The sequence below is a fragment of the Aristolochia californica genome, unplaced genomic scaffold (genome assembly GCF_029961685.1).
Source record: "Aristolochia californica isolate CCGP_79_NKW_82.1479 unplaced genomic scaffold, dmAriCali1.0.hap1 SCAF_16, whole genome shotgun sequence".
In the NCBI taxonomy this organism is placed as follows: Eukaryota; Viridiplantae; Streptophyta; class Magnoliopsida; order Piperales; family Aristolochiaceae; genus Aristolochia; species Aristolochia californica.
The window spans coordinates 19,521,209-19,540,656 of NW_027181837.1; the positions used below are offsets into that span (position 1 = coordinate 19,521,209).

Sequence of the window (19,448 nt, forward strand, 5' to 3'; positions counted from 1 at the left end):
ACATTAAAACTAGTATCTTTAGCCATGAAATATTAACCAGTAACCAAATAATCACCACTCAAAGAGTTTACGTGCTGAAGTTGTATCTTCTATAAGACTTGAACAAGAATCAATCACATTCATTGAAATTTCAATACCATTTGTCCTTTGAAGTCGGATAATAAACTCTTAACCACACATCCTATTGATTTTAAAGCCAAAGATGAAGTAAAAACCAATAGAGAATCAACCTAAATTCATGTATATGGTGTTGCAATCCAGAATTAAGCCAAGGGGGGGTCAGTGCACAATGTAAGTGCGGAGGGAAAGTGGAATACAATGAAAAGTACTTTCCCTCGGGAAAGTGAGAGGGAATGTAAAGTATTTGTTTGTGTTAGTGTGCGCAATGGAAAGTGCAGCGTAAAGTATTTTTTTGTGTTAATGTGCACAATGGAAGGTGTGGTATATAGTGCATATAGATTATTTATTAAATAAAATATTTTGATATATCTAACTATCAGAAAATTAAATTAATATTAGTTAATAAATAAAATATATTAAATATAATAATTAATCAAATGCTTACTTTTATATTATTAAAATTGTAATCAAATTTTAATTTTGTAATATCTAAACATGAAATAATTATACAAATATCGTACTACACAAATATCGTAATAATAAAAAAATAATACAAATATAACTCAATCACTTTTTGAATATAAAAAAATTATATCTATTCATACAAAAGTACAATACAAAAAATATTTAGTGGCATTAAAACATAATAGTCAATAACTTTGCCACATCTGAATTGCTAAAACATCTCGATAATATGATGCTCTTGCAAATTGTACTGTAGACTCCCTCTAAATACGTGCGACTAGAATAAATTATTAAAAATAAATAAATAAATAAAAAATAACATAAGTGAATATAATAAATAAATAAATTATTTTTTAATAACATAAGATATGTTTTAACATTAAAAACCACTAATTTAATATAATAATAAAAAAATAATACAATAAAAAGAATATATTTATCAATAACATAATATATTTTTATGTATTATTAATTAATAATATATTGTCACAAAATTTAAAACCATTGGTTTAATTAATTATAGCAATTGGATAATTAAACCAAAACAATTTATCAAATATTTAATATAAAAATATTTTAATTATGACTATTATATCACTAATTTAATATAGTAATTAAAAATAAATATATTAAATAAATAAAAATAATTATTTTATAAATAAAAAATATAAATTAACATTTTTACGATGGTTTAATTTTTCCTAAGTTAGGAAAAATTAAACCATTGTCTTCCTACGCAAGTCGTCTTCCTCAGCGGCGAGAGACTACGCCGACGGAGGCAGCGGGCAATAACGACGGAGGCGGCGCTCTGACGATATGGCGAGAGGGAGAAGAGAGGGAGGCTGAGAGGCTTTGCGGCAGAGGCTCGGCCTCCCGTGCTCTGCGACAGAGGTCGGGAGGGAGAGGAGAGGGAGGCCGAGAGAGAAGAGAAGCCGAAGGTCGCGAGAGAGATTTTTTTTTTCTCTAAAACCTCGTTCGACAGAGCTTCCTCCTCGACAGCCCAAACCCGAGATGTATTTGAGCGATGGTAAGTGAAATCAGAGCTCGACCCCTCTAATTTCACTTACCATCATTTTATGCCTGAAATGGGGGAAGGTGAAATACAACTATATTTCACTTTTCCCCTGTCATTTACGGTGCGCACTAACGCTTTTCGACCCACTTTCCCCAACGTAAGTGAAATACATTAACAAATCAAAGAGAGCACAAGTCGAGTGTTGATTTCAAAAACCAAACCTTAAATAAAAATCTTAATTCATGCATGCACTTAAACCATAATAAACACTTCCCGTGCTAGCCCATTAAATTTAGAAGGAATCTCATATCATTTTTAATCAAGAAAGAATATCCAAATCCAAAAGGAGATCAAATAAAATCACAAAATCTTGCTTAAATTAGGATATATCCAAAGAAGGTAACTTTCCTTTTTAAATGCATGAGCCACATGTATAAAAACTTTCAGCCTCTTGATTATTTGAAGAATGAAATCTCAAAATATAATCCAAATTAGAAGGACCTTAGCATTGCTTAATTCAACAACCTTCTTGCAAAAAAATTCCCCCTTGCATCAACCAAGAAATCAATAATAGAGGAAACACAAGCAAAACAACCAAGAACAAAAGTCTTCTAGGAGAGCCAAGTACCTAACCAAGGTGGACGGAACCCAACCCACGTGGACCGGAACCACCTAGCTCTGACACCCATCATTCCCGTTCCCTACGGCTTCTGCCGGGATTCGAATGCAGAACGTGGTGCCCAGCTCTGATACTATGTCAAACGCCTAGCCAATACTCCCGAAAAGGCCGACCTGTTAAGCAACGAAAAGCCAAATACTTAACCCATCAGTGGTGGACGAAACCACCTAGCTCTGACAAAAAAACCATGATTGTAATAGAGAATCAACTAGGCTTGATCTAAATAATTTTTCAATTATCAAATACAACATTAAGGTATAAAAAATTGATCCTTAATCGTAACTTGCATGAATGAGAAGAAACCTTATGTTGATTCATATGAAGTAGCGACACTTAATCTTCATGCAAATAAGTAGAAAACAATCATTATCCAACCTTCTTCACAAGATTAAAAATAAAGAATACTTATCTTGAATGAGTACGAGTTGCTCAGCTTTGTTTAACCAAAACTCCAACTTGTTCAACTTGATAAAATCTTTTAATTAACACCTTAATCGAAGGATTTGGAAACCTAAAACTGTTGCTATGATACCAATGTGCATTTAATAGTGGAAAACCTCGATCAAGGTAGTAGAAAAAGAGAGGAAAAAGAAAAGAGAAAAAAAAGAAGAAGAAAGAATGAGAGAGCAATAAGAGAGGGACGACTTGTTGAGAATGTTACTAACCATTCTGCCAAAAGATCGACCTTTTACCGAAGGTGCAACTTGCATATTAAAGACAGGCCCATTCCAACACTCCCCCACACGGGGAACACCTGTGTACAAATGTAAATGCACAATCCCACCAATACGGGGACGGCCAAAGACAAAGTCCCACCTATGTGGGGACGGAACAAACGGGGGAGCGGGACTCGAACTCGAGACCAACCTGCTTTGATACCATGTTACTAACCATTGCGCCAAAAGATCGACCTTTTAGGGAATGCACAACTTGCATATTAAAGACATGCCCATTCCAAATAAGAAAGAAAGAAAGAGTTTGTGGGAATGGAGAGAATAGGCCAGGGATGTAAGTGAGAAAGGGAGAGGCTTGATGCCCTATCCCATGCCTTTAAGCTCTTATTTATAATTGTGGGAGGAAGTTTATAATGACTATAATACCCTTCGGGCTACATGCTTATGCATTGGTTCTCATGTGCTCAAATTATACTCGTATGGGTTCCTAATATGCTCAAATTATTATTAATATATAACTCACCGAAACCCTAGATCCTTTCACTATTTCCTCAACTCCCTACCTAAAACTTAAGATACTTAATTTGACCGTTAGATTACGATCCGACGGTTCACATGCGAATCGTATGGATGACCTAATGCGCGTGCAAATTACCAGGCTTCTCTTTGGCCGTGCACGCATATAAGAGACCCGTCTGCTGCTATTTAGGGTTTCACCTCGCTCCCTCTGGCGATAGAATCACCCTAGCCGGCCAGAAGAGAGAGGATTTAGCCATGGGTAGAAGTAAGTGAACCTTTTCCTTCGGTTTGATCCAACATGTTTCAGGCGTCTAATTAATCATTTTGGTTTACGATTACGTCGATGCTGCTTTTGATTGTCTCCCTGTGATTTGGTTGTTTATGCTCGTCCTTGTTGTACTTTTTTGGTTTACTCTTCATTGTCGAGTGTGACTTATAGTCTTGGGAGATGGATTGTGTATTTGCGAACTTACTATTGGTTATTTGGAAAAGCGGACATAAGGTTGGATCTGGTGGGAGTTCCAGTATTTTGATGCTTAAGTATGTTTTGCTATTGTTGTAATGTTTCGAAATATTTTAAGTTGTATTCTGATTATTCCGGTATGACAAAAGTTCTCAAGCCCTTTTGAGGTTTTATTCTGGCGGTTAAACATTCTGACTTTGTTAAATGTTATCTAATTTTAAATTTTTTTGCGACGAGATTTATATCTGCGAACGCCTAGAGCATATACGTTTTGTTTATTCGTGGGTTAGAAATTCGGTAGTATTTACATACAAATGCTAGATTTCTGCCACAGTGTGTTCCCAGTATTTCTTTCCAGGCTCGGTGATTTATGTTTTGCTGCATGATGACATGATGTCTGTTGATTGCGTCTCCTATATAATTGCTTTTCTTTTCATCATTTAAATGCTAAACTTTCTATTACCTTGAAGTTTTACAGTTTATGGCGAACATGATTTGACTTGGTTCGCTGCTCAATCTAACTTGTTTATGCTTTTTTTCCGCCTAGAAAAGGAGTTACTGTAATTTTTTTATTTTTCCCATGTATTCTGTTATTCTTTTACTATGATACTATTAAGATCCTTTTTAAGGTTTCCCAAGCTCTTTGTTTTGCATTTTGTATTTGTTATTGGAATGCAATTGCCTCCATATTTGGTGAAGCGTTCTTGTTATGGGTGTTCCAACTTTTATTTAATGGTTCTTGTTAAAAGCTATTTTATTTTGAAATGTTTGAAAGAACTAGTAACTTTTCTTTGAATATTTGAGTTGAACATTGTGTAAGAAAATATTTCAAAATATTCATTCTTAGTAGCATTCTGAAATTTCAAAAAGTTCTCTTGCTAGCAGTGATGAACAGTAACTCAACTGTTTTCTTGTTTATAGGGCCTGCAAGATGCTACAGGCAGATCAAGAACAAGCCTTACCCCAAATCACGATATTGCCGCGGTGTTCCTGATCCTAAGATCAGGATCTATGATGTGGGCATGAAGAGGAAGGGAGTTGATGAGTTCCCATTCTGCGTTCACCTTGTGAGTTGGGAGAAGGAAAATGTCTCTAGTGAGGCTCTTGAGGCTGCCCGAATTGCATGCAACAAATACATGACTAAGTTTGCTGGAAAGGATGCCTTCCACCTAAGGGTTCGGGTTCACCCCTTCCATGTCTTGCGTATCAATAAGATGCTTTCATGTGCTGGAGCTGATAGGCTCCAAACAGGAATGAGGGGTGCCTTTGGGAAGCCTCAGGGGACTTGTGCAAGAGTTGACATTGGGCAGGTTTTGCTCTCTGTTCGATGCAAGGACAACAATGGAATTCATGCTCAGGAAGCTCTGCGCCGTGCCAAGTTTAAGTTCCCTGGTCGCCAAAAGATTATTGTCAGTAGGAAGTGGTATGTGTTGTCTCCTCGTTCCTCTTTTTCTCATGTGGGAAATGGCCAGTGAGATTTTTGAAACTGTTCAATATGTCATACATTTTTAACTTCTGAAACAAAGTGCACAGTGAGGTCGGCATGGCATTCTTAGGGAATTTTGGTGTCAATGCCTATTTAAGATACTACAGACGTAATTTGCCATGGATGATGCTCTCATCCTGTGGTCATTAAGTGCATTTGGCCTCCATTATTAAAGTCAAAACTTTTTTTAAGGCAAATTAACACTGAATTTTCTGATTGTGAGCTTAACCGAGGGTATCTTCAGTGGTTCCATAGATAGGCTTTCTATAATATGCACACCTGATTTGCCACATCAAGTATGACATTGGTGGCTCTGTAGCTCCTTGGGGGTTGGTGGGGGGAGAGGGGATAGAGACTAGTGTCTGCTTTGATATCATTTGTGTGGTATTTTCTATTGGTATATCAAACTCCTGCCAGATGTCTTGATTATCATAGTAAGGGCCTTGTCCCAGGTATTGTTCGGGTTGGCTACATGAATCTGTGATTCTGCTATATGCTTCTACTTACAACTTTTGTGGACCTTTTCTTCTGTTATCTATATATTCTTTTAAACATCTCAAGATCGTCTACTGTTCTTCTGTCAGGGGTTTCACCAAATTCAGCCGTACAGACTATGTTAAGTGGAAGGAAGAAAACAGGATTGTCGCTGATGGTGTCAACGCTAAGGTTTGTAATAGTAGCTGAACAATGTTGGTGCAAAATTTCACTTTATCTGAAGACGAATTTGGCCTCTATTTTTGTTATCGTGAAGTGCTATCAGAGCAAAAGTAGTTTCTAGTGTTGATTTGTTTGCCATATTTTCAACCATTTTGTGCTAGATTGCCTGACATATTTTCTTTTTGTGTTGGTGCAGCTTCTTGGTTGTCATGGACCTCTGGCTAATCGCCAGCCTGGACGTGCTTTTCTGCATGCAGTTGTTTAGAACTATCTGTTCTGAAAATTTATCTGAATGTTTTGCCTTGAGATAGATACTCTGGTTCTTAGAGCATAGGTACCCAACATGGATTCTACTGCTTGGCATTTTTCTATTTATGTGGTGGGAAAACTGATACTTCAAACAATTTTATTCCTTATTTTGTCCCTTATTAGTAGTGTGATGATTTTTTTTTCTGAAATAATTTCCATGTTCGCATCTTGGTTCGTCATTGGTGATATAAAAACCATACTGTTCGATGTATGAGAAGGGATCACAATCGGTTTTTGGTGACATGAGGTTGATCTCTCAGATGCCCTCTCGCCAATTACCACCACTGCCTGAAACCGGCTCCGAGTCGTTTTATTTCTAATTATCCTCCGCCCCTCTGATCTCCGTCGACCTCTCCGGTCCTCAATGGCTTCTGCACCTTCTTCGTCCTCCGTCGTAAAGTCTCTGTTCCAATCCCTAAGACGTGTGAGATAATCGGTCCCTGCGCGGATCCTGAGTACAAGAGCTCCATCCCGGCAGCGGTCGAGTACCGCAAAATCTGCCATGCGACTCAACATGCGAGCGCGATAGTCCCCGAAACCGTGTACGATATCAAGTATTACACCCGGGATCAGCGCCGGAACCGCCCGCCTATCCTCCGGATCATCCTCAAGAAGACGGACGTGGAGAAGATGAAGGAGAAAACATTCGGGAGATTTCGCTAGAGTGTATTTGACCAGGGCCCGTTGTCGAGGATGAGAATGGTAGGGGAGGAGGATACCAGAAATAGGTGAGGCTCCCAGCAGTCTCATTTCCCCTAATATCGTATTTGCCATTGTAAATAGAACTTCTGAAGGGGAAAGTGAGAATGAACGAACCAATTCTTTCACTTTCACCTGTTCACTTGATGCTCTTTTGCCTCCCGCTCTCCATCCTCCTCTTTCTCAACCTTTTCGTCTCATCTCCTCTCTTTCTACCCCCTCTTTCTGTCGAAGTATTTTTATTTTTGATTTGTTATAATTAATTAAAATAATAATTTCAATTTACTTTATAATTATATTATTAATTTATACAGTACTAAAATCTATCTTATGTTATTAATAAAATATTTATTTATTATATTTATTACTATTAGTATTATATTAAATTAAGATATTGTTTAAGTGCTGTAACCTCCTATGTCCTCTTTATCAAACCAGCAAATATGTAAGATATAATGTATTTGTGTATTCGTAGTGGTAAATTCGAGACTTCTTGGATGATACGTTAGGCAGACTTGTAAATTGGGAGAGAATGAATTCTATTCTCATCGGATTTCCTCGGGTTAAGACTTGCTTTTGGGAGCCGCAAGACAGCATGTGTGTGTGACGGGAGGGTGAGAGATCATGGATGCGTTGGCCTCCTATATTTTTTCTTCGTCCGACTCCGAGGATTTTTCTACAGATAGCTACCGTTCCTATCATGTTTCAGGAGAATGTCCATCTGCCTCTTTGCCTCCACCGCCGCTTGCTCTTCTTGATCCTCCTAGCTCTCTTGGTATTTTCCCCAACATTGCTTTTTTTGTTTTTTGTTTTTAATTTTACTGGTGAAGAACTGGGATTAATCGTTTGAAATGATCTCGAGTTGTTTGTCTATTTCCATTTTTTTCTGCTTAAATAAATAATCTTTTTTTTGTGTTTTTTTATTTTCTGGATTAATATATGGTTTTCATTTGTTGCCTTTATCTTCCCTGATATGTCTTTCACTTCTCCAGCTACCTTCTATTTCTCAGTTTGTCTTTTTTTTTTTTTTTTTTTTTTTTTTTTGTATGCTGCAAATATACCACATCGTTCTGCTTACTTTTATGTGATTTTTCCTGCTCGAGTTGTTTGATCTCCTCCGCTCAAAATCTTGTGTTGGTTGTGGAAAATATCCATCTCCACTCAAAAAGGTTTCTGAATTGAGTGGGTTGTTAAAATTCTGAGAATAGTATTTGTGTCACTGGTGTAAGGGGATGGCGAAAGAAATTTCTTCGCGTTCTATTTTAATTTCTACTATCCCCTGAAATTACTCACTAGTCTTTTGAAAGTAGTTTATTGCTTGCATAAAATCTTGTGTTTTGGCCGGACGCATGTTCAGCCCCTTTTTTTTGGTGGGGGGGTTGGTGTAGTCATTTTAATCTCTAACACGGGCAGGGGAAATGAATGTGCAGTTCACTCTCAAACTAGTCATGGAGGACGACTTCGAAGCTTTCCACATGTTGAAGGAAACTATGCATTACATGTTTACATCCCAGGTTTGTTTCAGTTTCATCTCTTGTGCCTGTCTAGGAAAATGATAACTATCATCGTCATTGTTAACATTGTCATGATTAGAGCTTTGTCACTAGTATGTTACAATCGACTACACGATTTCTTCTTTCCACAACTCTATAAATTGTTTGCCAGCTCAATCTTTTGGTTGGCCAAGTTTTCTTGACTACTTGGATCAATGTATTTAGGCCTTCCTGTATTCTACCTCCTTCAACTGCTATTATTGTTCTGTTGTGTCGAACATGGCTGAATGATGTCTGATGGCTCTCTTACATTGTCGCTACCCGAAGCTGTTCTGTGCTATTTTCATTTTTTATTTTGTTTGTTGGCTATATTGATATTTTATGTTTGTTCAAATCAAGCCAATCTCCAAATTCTGGCGATTGAAATGTTGTAGGAATTGGTTAAAATCCTTGCTGATATTGTTGCTTATTTCATTTTTTTTTTTTTTTTTCTGATGTTCAAAGTGGGTACTGGATTGTGCATTAAACTAAGAGTGATAAATGCAATCATTAACAATGCTGGCATTTAATGGGTTATCACCATGTGCTATCTACAGCTATGACCTGTCATGAACATAAGACTTGCATTCCTGGGAAACCGTTAATAATTCATTTTTTTAATGTGCTCTTTCAAAAGGCAAATATTATTTCAATATATTGGTTTTCACACTAGGTGCTATTTTGGAGCAGCTGTTACCATAACAACTCTATGATTTTCTTTTTTGGTTTTTGTTCTAGGAGCATTTAACATTGTAATGGGAAGAATATACATTGAGATTCTAGATGAATCAATTAACAACCATTATCTTTCACAACATATTTCAGAGAGGCCACAAGTCAGACGCTACATTGATCTTTCCACATCATTAAGCACATAAGCTATAGAATTACCTCCTCAAGGAGCTGCCAACCAGGAAATAACCATTTCCCAACATAAAGTCTATAATCTCATTAAAGATGCTGTCAAATCTTCAGTGTTGATCTGTTTCTTCTCCTCCATGAGATTGTATTGGGTGAATGCTTTCCATAAGTGGAGCTAGAAGGATTGATGAATAGTTTAATCTTTTGAAGGAGACACTACGTTCATGTCTTCCAATGGCAGATTTTAACCTGACCCACTGTAAAGAGTTATTTCTTTATTTTTCTTTACTTTTGCAAGAGAAATATTGATTTTAATGCGGTGCTCATCCCAACAAGAGCTAAAAACCTTAGGCCAGGTTTGGGGGTTCGCTCACAGAAGGTGTAAAATACAAGTGTATATCTTAAAATATCTTTTAGTGGATCCAAAAAAAATCTTTTACAAGAATTCATTTCTCCACCATTTAAGAAGAAAGAATTCATTTTTCCCACTTACAGGCTTTACTTGCTCTCTTTGCAACAAGGCACCTACTTAACACTTTAATGATAAATAAGAGACATGAACCTACTTAACACTTTAATGATAAATAAGAGACATAAGGCCTACTAATGGGGTCCCTAATTGGACCCAACTACCTGAGATTAAAGTATTGACAAGCTAAAACCTGGATGGTATGCTTGGCCTTGTCTGGCTCTTCGTCGTCTATGCAAGGTTGTTAATGCAGTCCCCTCTACTCGTAAAGAGCCCTTTTAAGTTTGGTAGGATTGTATCTGTGGTAGAATCCAATTTTGTAATAAGGGTAGGAGGGCACGTGGGTTAATTTGTAAACAGGTCAAGACATATACGGGAGAATTAAAAGGATCAAGATTGGGCAGCTTCCAAAGGTATTTTGGTCATTCTCTTATTTAAAAAGTCAGAAAGTCCGTCAAAGAAGAGTTCTAATTTAGAAAGTCGTGTTTAGGGTAAAGATAACTTCTTTTTAGGAGTCTTAGTTTCTTATTTTGATGTAATTTCTAAAGTTAGAAAAGCCTTGAGTCCTAGTCAAGGTGTTATTTAAGTCATGTTAAACTAGAAGTTTCTTATTTGGAATGTATTTGAAAATCTATAAATAGAAGGGGCTAGGCTAGGGCAAAGGAGATAAAAGCCTAAAGCCAGAACATTTATTTTGTTTTAATTTCTTTTGTCTCCTTCCACTTTCTCCAACTCGTGCCCTAGCACTTCTCCATTCTTTTTTCTTATCTTCTTCTCTCTTTTCCTACTAGCTCTGTCTATCTCTCTTTCTCCCTCTATTTTGACTCTCTTATTCAAGCCCTCTTAACGTCTCTCTTTTGACTCTTGCTTGCACTTTTAAGAAAAGACATGACCCTCTCCAAGGAGTTTCTATCAAATGGTATCAGAGCAGTCCTTCTCAGGGATCCTTTCCAACTCAGCCGTACTCAGATAGAAGATCAGTTCAACCAGACTGCAGATTTGGCAATCTATCAGATTATCTACCTCAAACGAAACATATTTTATGTTACAATATTATATTCGAATGAAAGATATTTAAGTCTACTTTTGGTGGGGACAAGTTTCAAGTCAATCCAAGCTTTCTGTAAAGAGATATCCCCTTTGGAGGTGACTAGGGTTTTGCTGAAAAAAGAAGCAAATCAAACAACTAGAAAATATTTAAAGGTGAGAGCTTTACATATCAAATTATATACCGAATTAAAGCTGTTTGAGTCTACTTTTTGTTGCCAGGACCCATTTGTTATTCAGAGATATATTCTGAGAGATCTGTATCGGAAGCCATAAAGGTCAGTTTTGCCAAATCTTTGTTCTTCCTACCTCAAACCCACTTGACCTAGCTCTCCCTCTCTCTTTGCCTATTACCCTAAAAACTTAAAAATATCTATTCACCAATCCCCACGTGTTTCACTTTATTCTAGAGTCCCATTAGGTCCACATCCATCCACTAATATCCATATCCTTACATTTTAGGAGAAACCAAATATTAGTCTTATTACTTACTTGCGTATGCAACAAACCTAAGACAAAGCCCGCGAAGACATCATCCCGAAGACCATCTGAAACTGGTCAAGGCATGTAAAGACATTTTGGCAATGCAACTTCATCATGCACTTGTTTTCATGCCAGTCACGACCTTCACATTGCTGCATTCCACTAAAGTCTTCTCACTGCCTGCACCACTCTTGAATCCTCACACTACTGTCTCCTCCTTCTCACTAGAATTAAGAGGAGAAGGAATAGGTCTTCAATTTCATTGAATTTAAAATAGAATTAGGGGGTGGACAGTCTTTCCATTTGGGAAGCGAAGCCTTCTGCTGGATTTGCATTTTCTGCTACTGAACAACAACTCTCAGTAAGTGTTTGTTTGTCTGTAGGCCTTGGGGAATAAAGAGCCTTTTCTTGTAAATCCATCATTCATTATAGGGAAAGTTACTTTCTTGAACCAGCACTGCTCCATGCTCATCGGCTGCCATTGTATGGGGTAACTCTTGCTCTGGTCACCAATCTTGATGTCCACTTAGCAGGGGGCTAAAAATCCTAAATTGGGATTTGAGCTTCACAAATAAAAGGTTTAGATATAAAAGAGAATTTAGATGTGGAAAGTTCTGTACTCACCAAGTAGCGGATCTCACAAATATCTTTTTCAAAAGTTCATCTCTTCTATTTATTAGATTTACTTGCTCCCTAGTAATAACTTAAAAATAAACGGGAAATTTTGTGCTCATTGACAAGGCTCAAGAACTAGGAAACAAACAATAGAAGCCTGAATACATAGAAACTCACTATAAAAACCTGAACACAACCAATACCCATTAACCACTGTCCATGGACTCAAGTAAAAGAAATAATCAATGATAACCTAGACTTATGGCTTTCGTAGGTTTGTCCCATTTGGGCTGTTGGCCTAGTTGAAGCTTTAGTCTTACCCCAACTCCTCTCCATATGCACATGCAAGAACATCAAATTTTCTTACTAAATTTGCTTTACATGTATGCTTGATCTGTTATTTCTAAGTTCTCTACGTATTATTTGTACATTACTCAGAGTAGACAAGGTATTTGGAATATATAGAACTTTTCATGATGATCAAGCCCCATTAGTTAGATGAAGCAATAAATTTATCAATCTGACACAGGAACTGGTCAGAAGGGAAGAAGTTGAATCTGTTTTTAATAGAAAATTCTAATTCTTCTAATCTTGTTTTCTTGATCTCTAGCTTGTACTCTGCATTGCCTCTCAAGCCTTGTCATTGTGAGTTAATTGTGTTGAAAAGTAACAAAATGTCCTGCTGCAGTTCTTTTGCCACCTGCAACTAGAAAAGAACTTGTACCGGTTATGAGAAAAGTTGCTTCTCTTGTGCCTGACCTTCATGTTGTGGATGTCGATATTCCTCTCAGTGACTTGTGCAACGATGTCGAAAGGCTTCAACTAGTAGCCTTAGAAAGGGAGTTCCACATTAGTTTGGGTAGAACTGTTCCAATTCGAGTCCACCAAATTGATTCTATCGTATCCATGCTGCGCGAGAAGCTTCAAAGCATAAAAAAGTTTGTTGGATCCTCACACTTGTACTGTTTAAAATTTTGTAGACTATTTTGGTGTTGTTTTTTATTCTTCTGCTATTTATTAATGGTTGTTCACAACTAGAATAAAAATTGGCAATTACTTTATTTTTCAAAGCAGATATTCGATGGACTTTAGTAAATGGGAGGTTTTTGTGAATGCTGATCAGACACGGACTTTCCTTGCAATGGAAGTTACCGCTGGCGGTTTAGCTCAGGTTCTACGATCTCTACAACTTTTTATTGTTCATAATATGCCTACATATGAATGCAAATTTCGTCTGCCATTTACTTTTGCTTTCCAGATTTTCTCGTGCCCATTCAACTTTGGAAATCCATTTCTATAAAATGTTGCTCATAATTAACACTTGAGTAGATTGTTTCAAATGAATGTGCAAATGGTGTAACGTGGTTGGGTAACCGCGTAAAAGGTGTCGGTGTTGAGTCAGTACAGCAAATGGACAATAGGGTAATAACTTCAGTTTTAGCTACTAAGGCATTGATTCAACTTTCATGATTTCAGATAAGGAGGCAGATTCACATTGTGGATGACATCTATCGACTCCACAATCTTCCCGTGTTCTACAAGGCAAGAATCATAGTTAACCTTTTAACTGATAGTCAATACAAATTTTTCTTGTTAGGCATCCTAATAGATAAATGTGTACTGTGAGTGCAGAAGGCCCGACCTCATATATCACTGGCATGGGCACTAGGTGACATCAGTGAATCTCTCAAACAGACCATTGAAGAACTTAATAGATGCTGCATCGGTTCGAAAAAACACATTTTTGGGTGCATATTCAATGGTATTGAATGTAAAATAGGGAAAAAATCCTACAAAATCTCTTGAAGTTTCAGGTCAGTAGAATTTATCTTGTACATAGAAAAAAATTTAGCCTCAGTTTCTGCTGAAGGTATTATCTAAGAGTGGTGCAGTATGTCTGGGCTTGTCTATTATTGTGAATTTCTGTCTGTGTAAGTTCCTTAAAATCTTTTCAGAAGTCTAGTGAGTAGCGATGCTTGTGTAATGACATATTATCCTGTCATCTGATTTTCTGGAATGATTGGTTGACTGGGTAAATTAGATAACAAAGGTTGATGTCTTTTTTTTTCAATTTGGCATGAATTGTTAGTCTGTTCGTTTCTTGTAGTGCTACGTTTATGTTGGTATTGACAGAGATCGCAAGGGAGCTTTTGAGAGAACCCTCACAGCCAAAGAAATAAGAAACTGCACTAACATGAATATAACCTTGTTAGATACTGTATTTTCAAATGCCATCAGTTACATGCTGGTCTAGTAATTCAAATCTAATGAACAATTAGGCTGTCTTTTGGAACATAGAAAGTCGAGAGAAAAAAAAGGAAAGGAAAATAAGAGAAAGGGAAAGAGAAAGAGAAAGAGAAAGAGAAAGAGAAAGAGAAAAAAAGTTTTTTTCCTCTTGTTTGGATACCATCTCCATCACAATGCTCAGGGGAAGGAAAGAGATCACAATGCTCACAATTATTTTATCTTATCAATTTCCATGAGAAAGGCAATCTGCATCTCCTCTTTTGGAAAGCAAGTAAAATTTATTCAAACCAGTCTCAACATTTCCATAGGCAATCTGCATCTCCCGTGTGTGCCTATAACATATGAAGAAATTCCTTTCAATTTTCAAAAAGAATTCTCCTTTTAGCATTTCAGAGCCGCTACAGACAAGCCAAGAAAAATTAAACAAACAGAAGAGGTGCTGCCTGCCTTTAGGTTTATCTCTTGAAAGCATCTGTCATCCGATCCCGTAAGTAGTACAGCTTGGCTCTCCTCACTTTCTTCTTGTCAAGTACTTTGATTTCCTTTTGTTTGGGGAATATCTGTCAACAACAATTGTTTGAAGAGATCAAAGTCAGTCATTTGATAGTTTTTATCCTGGTTAAATACGTTTGAAACATGAGATTGGTGTAAACATTAACTCTCTCTGCATAGGAAAATTATAACTTCCACAACTAATGCTCTTCAAGTTGGTTTTGGTTTCTGTTCTGAACACCTCATTGTCATGTATTTGATTTTTAGCTTTAAGATTGCACTAGTAGAACAAAGGAAATAGGTTTTGCTATACGAGGGCTGATCCAATACGAAAAATCATTTGGTGCGAAACGTGCGAAACAACTATCTCAGCCGTCCGATCGATCGGACAACTGAGATAATTGTTTCGTTTGTTTCGTACCAAATGGTTTTTCGCATTAGCCGTGTTGCTATACGGCTATTAATATATCAGCATTTCAAGTTAGCCATGTTCATCATCAATTTTTGTGCCAATATCTTGAAAGGTTTGGTGGCTAAGATATTTAAGGAATTTCTAGGAATATATTCAACCCTAGAATCCTACAATGAGAGTACTAAACAAAGGAAATGTTTAGAAACTCTTCAGAAATTAAACAAGTTACAAATCTATAACATTTGTTTTTATGAGAAGTATTACTGCGAGTTTGCAAGTTACTTCTATAAACTGCAAAAAGAAGATCAGAAACCTTATCTATCTTTTATGCAAAATTGCCAGAACCTTTTGCACATGTAGCTGAAAAGGACTACATAACAAAATATTGGCAAAATAATCCAGAACTTGGTACTTTAACCATGGATAATTTCCTAAATATTGACACTTTAGGAAGAAGACATAGATTTGTACAAGACATGTTGGCAAATCTTTGTGAAGGCCAAAAATTACAAAAGAAAAGTAGTAAGGTCAATAAACAAACATTATGTTGTTCAAACCAGAACAAAAATATAGGAGGTTATGGTTGTAAAACTACCCCCCATAAGTAACGAAAATATCCTAAGAAATTTCGTGAGAAAAAAATTAGAATACAAAAAAGTTCTACAATAGCCAATTGAATCTCAATTCTCTGACTGCAAAACTTTCTGAACACAATAAAGAAAACCATATGAATAATTGGGCATGATACTCACAAAGGGAAAACGGATTCTATTCCAACACCGGCTACCAGTCTCCTTAATCTAAATGTTGTGTTTAGACCAGCATTACGTCTTGCAATAACTATCCCTTTCATTTGTGATACACGACGCTTGTTTTCAGGCACTTCCTGTTCATGTCTGGAATTAGAAGAGAAAGAATTGAAATCACTGAATCAGTACATATATGGAAAACGATCAACATAATACTACCACTTTCAGCTGGATTATGTAACCAGGCTTTATGTCAGATATCTCTGTCTGCTTTCACTTCTTCCACTGCTTCCATATCTAAAATCTGCTGCAAGAATCACCGTATCTAAGATAAAAGCAAAAAGGAAGTAAAGTTACTGATAATATTGGTCAGAATATATATTTTTAACAGTAACTAAGTTCAGCTATAATTAAAGAAGGGAAGCCTGATAATCTGGTTGGCTCAGTTACTACTCTGGGCTGAGGGGAAGGTAAGTCAACTAGAAGCTAGAAAACATAAGTTGGTTTCCCAGATTCGACATTTTGCAAAAGACATACTGAATCAAGTATGCAATCAACAACTGCTAAAAAGGAAAGGTGTACAAGGCAAGGGAAACACAAACTGAGTTTAAAACAGTAGATGCCTGAGAATCAGGCATTGTTGCTATGGACCTGATGGTAAAACTTGGTCCTAACACACTGGAATGGAAGTCAGCCCTCAAAATGCTCTTGTCTATTAGTGGCGAGGAACTTGTACCATGAGATGTCAAGAATCCCTTCAGAGGACTACTTTCACTCTGAAACATTAATAAAAACAGTAAAGGAAACATTTTTATGACCAATGACAAAAGCTTCCAGCCATTAGACATCTTCAGATAGATGCATTTTTATGGAAATATCTTCCAGTTAAACAGATGAAGTTTCACCACAAAAACAGGCATAACACATGAAAAACCTATTAGTGGTCGTGTAATTTGAACAAAAGAAGCTAAGATAGCAATCTCCATAACCAACTAGACAAGATAAATATAGGAATCTGGCAATAGATTCACCATAAAGCCCTGAGACCTAGAGGTGTAAGGCTTGGTTCATGACTAGGATCCCTTACCCTACGTATCAAGTGGTCAAGTTAGATGCATCAGGCAACCCTTTCTGATACTCCAAATCAGCTAGCTTTTGTAAACAAGAAAGTCTCTACCAGTTCATCACAACCCTTTCCGATCCTCTAAGCCAGCTAGTATTATAGACAAGAATCACAGGCAAACAAAAGCCTCTACCAGTTCATTAAAATGAAGCATAAAAAGGGGTGAAATGCAACACCGAGAATCCATCACAACTAGCACCTAAGAAAGAACGAAACATGAAACCTTACTTGCAACAGGACTGGCTTACGCCAATCCGGAGCTCGAGCAATCGAGTGAGTGAACAAATGCATGCTTTGGCGGCCGGAAAAGTGAAGAGGAGTGTTTGTGCACTCCAGAGAACGTTTATTCAGGAGTACCTGTTGCCAGCAGCAAAGAGACACACAAACTCAGTGAGGGGTGGCATCGAGCCGGCTTAGCTGTGATCGAACATTGCTAGTTGATTTAAATATTTCAAATTCGAGTTCGAACCCAACCTGGCCTGTTATCGATTTTGAGCTTAATAATTTTAAGTTTGAGCTTCAACATTCATTTAAAACTTTTTAAAAAGTACATTTATCGAGTTTGAGCTCCAACATACATTTAAAACTTTTCAAAAAATATATGTCAAATAAATTATATATAAAATTATGCATATATTTTACATAAAATTGGACATGACCTCTACTTAAAATTGGGTATAAGGGTGGTATCGAATCCTACTAAGTCCGAACCTTCCTATGTTCGAGCCAAGCTTGATTTAAATATTTCAAACTCGAGTTTGAGCCGACCTTAGCTTCAAGCCTAAAATTGTAATCGTGCACGAGCCTAATAATTTTAAGCGAGTTCGAGTTTAACCTACATTTAATACTCTACATAAAATATATGTCAAATAAATTATATATAAAATTATGCATACATTTAAAAAAAAAATGATAGGGGAGGTTCGGGATTGAATCTCAATAATGGATTAGAATGCACCAATATTAATCTTTTTTACCCCAAATGTTGTCTAGCTTATTTTGTAATTTTTTAATTTGGTCATAAATTTACTATGGCCTCCTTAGTGCCCTTGGTTGAAAATTTATATTCTATGAAAAACTAGAAATGTTTTTCCTAGGATATATATTTCCAAAAAAAACCTTTAAATAAAATCCTATTACTATTAGTGACTGACTAGAAAATTACAATAAATATTTTAAAATTTTCTTAGGAAAATCAAATGAACCTTTTATTGCCTCTTCTAGGGAAATAAATAAAAATTAATAATCAATCTAATATATTACTATACTTATCGATAATTTTTTAATCAAAAAAATATTAAACACAAAATTGCTATGAAAATTGCCTCATGCAAAAAGTATTACAGCATCAACTGTCAAATATTTATTCAAAAATTTTCGATACAGTTTTCTAGCCCATCTTGGCAGGAAAATCTTACTTAGAAAATTATATGATTTTTTTAATAAGAATTTCCAATTTAAAAAAAAATTCCAAAAAACATGAGGCACTACTAATCCCTAGAAACGTATTTCTACTAAATATGTCTTTTCAACATTTCTTGAAAAAACCACTAATAGTCCCTAGAAACATATTTCCACTAAAATGTCATTTCAATTTCTTCAAGAACCATGAGAAAGGGACAACCGGAGTTTAAGAAAGAGTTTTTTTTTTACTTGTTTATGATATCGTACATGCGGAATCGTCTTTTCGCGCAAGGGGGGGGGGGGGGGGGGGGGGGGGGGTGGGGGCTTTAACTTAGGTCTCTTTGGTTTTTTGTCGAGACGACGCGGAGGGAAGGGGTCTAACTGCGCTAGTGAGGACCTGTCGTTGGGGATGATGACTGCGATGGAAGTGGCAACGACAGAAATAGAGGTGAAGGCAGATGAGGAGAGGAAGAAATCAAATCGAGCAGTGGCGAAGGTGGCCGGCGAGCAGTTGTCGATGGCGACAGAAGCAGCCACAACAGTAGACGGGAGGGCTCGACGGTGACGAGGGGAGGAATAATTTTTCTCCCCTCGCTCTCACTCTCGCTCCCGCTCCCCCGCTCCCGGTCCAGACTCTCGAGCCCGTTAACAAGCTGATTCACATGCTTTCGAACTGAACCATGGTTTGGTCGAGCTCGGCTCGTTAACTCTAATGAGCCTTATCAAGTTCGAGATCCAAATAAATCGAATCAAACCGAGCCAGAACTGAGCCGATCTCGAGTTGCTTGCGAACCGGCTCGGTTTGATGCCACCTCTACACACCAGTAGAATGTTGGACCTGTTAACCAATTTCTGCACCCGACCCAATTTGTCTTCGTAGTCCGAAGGACCCAGTGCTAGGTCATAACTCGGGAAAATACCTATATTT

At 36.9% G+C, this 19,448-nt stretch overlaps 2 protein-coding genes across 2 annotated transcripts; both read left to right on the forward strand.

The window, feature by feature from the left end:
* The first annotated feature begins 3,638 nt into the window (after positions 1 to 3,638).
* LOC137952890 (large ribosomal subunit protein uL16-like) lies at positions 3,639 to 6,506 on the forward strand. Its single transcript, XM_068799993.1, has 4 exons — positions 3,639 to 3,737; positions 4,857 to 5,358; positions 6,006 to 6,087; positions 6,275 to 6,506. Exons 1-4 carry the CDS (start codon positions 3,728 to 3,730, stop codon positions 6,341 to 6,343), a joined length of 663 nt encoding a protein of 220 aa, XP_068656094.1. The 5' UTR covers positions 3,639 to 3,727; the 3' UTR covers positions 6,344 to 6,506.
* A 1,143-nt stretch (positions 6,507 to 7,649) lies between these two features.
* LOC137952889 (uncharacterized) lies at positions 7,650 to 14,164 on the forward strand. Its single transcript, XM_068799992.1, has 6 exons — positions 7,650 to 7,861; positions 8,517 to 8,600; positions 12,782 to 13,031; positions 13,168 to 13,264; positions 13,570 to 13,635; positions 13,726 to 14,164. The coding sequence occupies exons 1-6, from the start codon at positions 7,711 to 7,713 to the stop codon at positions 13,897 to 13,899; spliced, it is 822 nt and encodes a 273-aa protein (XP_068656093.1). The 5' UTR covers positions 7,650 to 7,710; the 3' UTR covers positions 13,900 to 14,164.
* Positions 14,165 to 19,448: the final 5,284 nt, after the last annotated feature.

Coding starts and splice junctions, on each gene's coding strand:
- LOC137952890 (XM_068799993.1), top strand. Junction 5,359..6,005: donor ATTATTGTCAGTAGGAAGTG/GTATGTGTTGTC, acceptor TTCTTCTGTCAG/GGGTTTCACCAAATTCAGCC. Junction 6,088..6,274: donor CTGATGGTGTCAACGCTAAG/GTTTGTAATAGT, acceptor GTGTTGGTGCAG/CTTCTTGGTTGTCATGGACC.
- LOC137952889 (XM_068799992.1), top strand. CDS start 7,711: ATGGATGCGTTGGCCTCCTATATTTTTTCTTCGTCCGACTCCGAGGAT. Junction 7,862..8,516: donor TGATCCTCCTAGCTCTCTTG/GTATTTTCCCCA, acceptor ATGAATGTGCAG/TTCACTCTCAAACTAGTCAT. Junction 13,032..13,167: donor AAGCTTCAAAGCATAAAAAA/GTTTGTTGGATC, acceptor TTTTCAAAGCAG/ATATTCGATGGACTTTAGTA.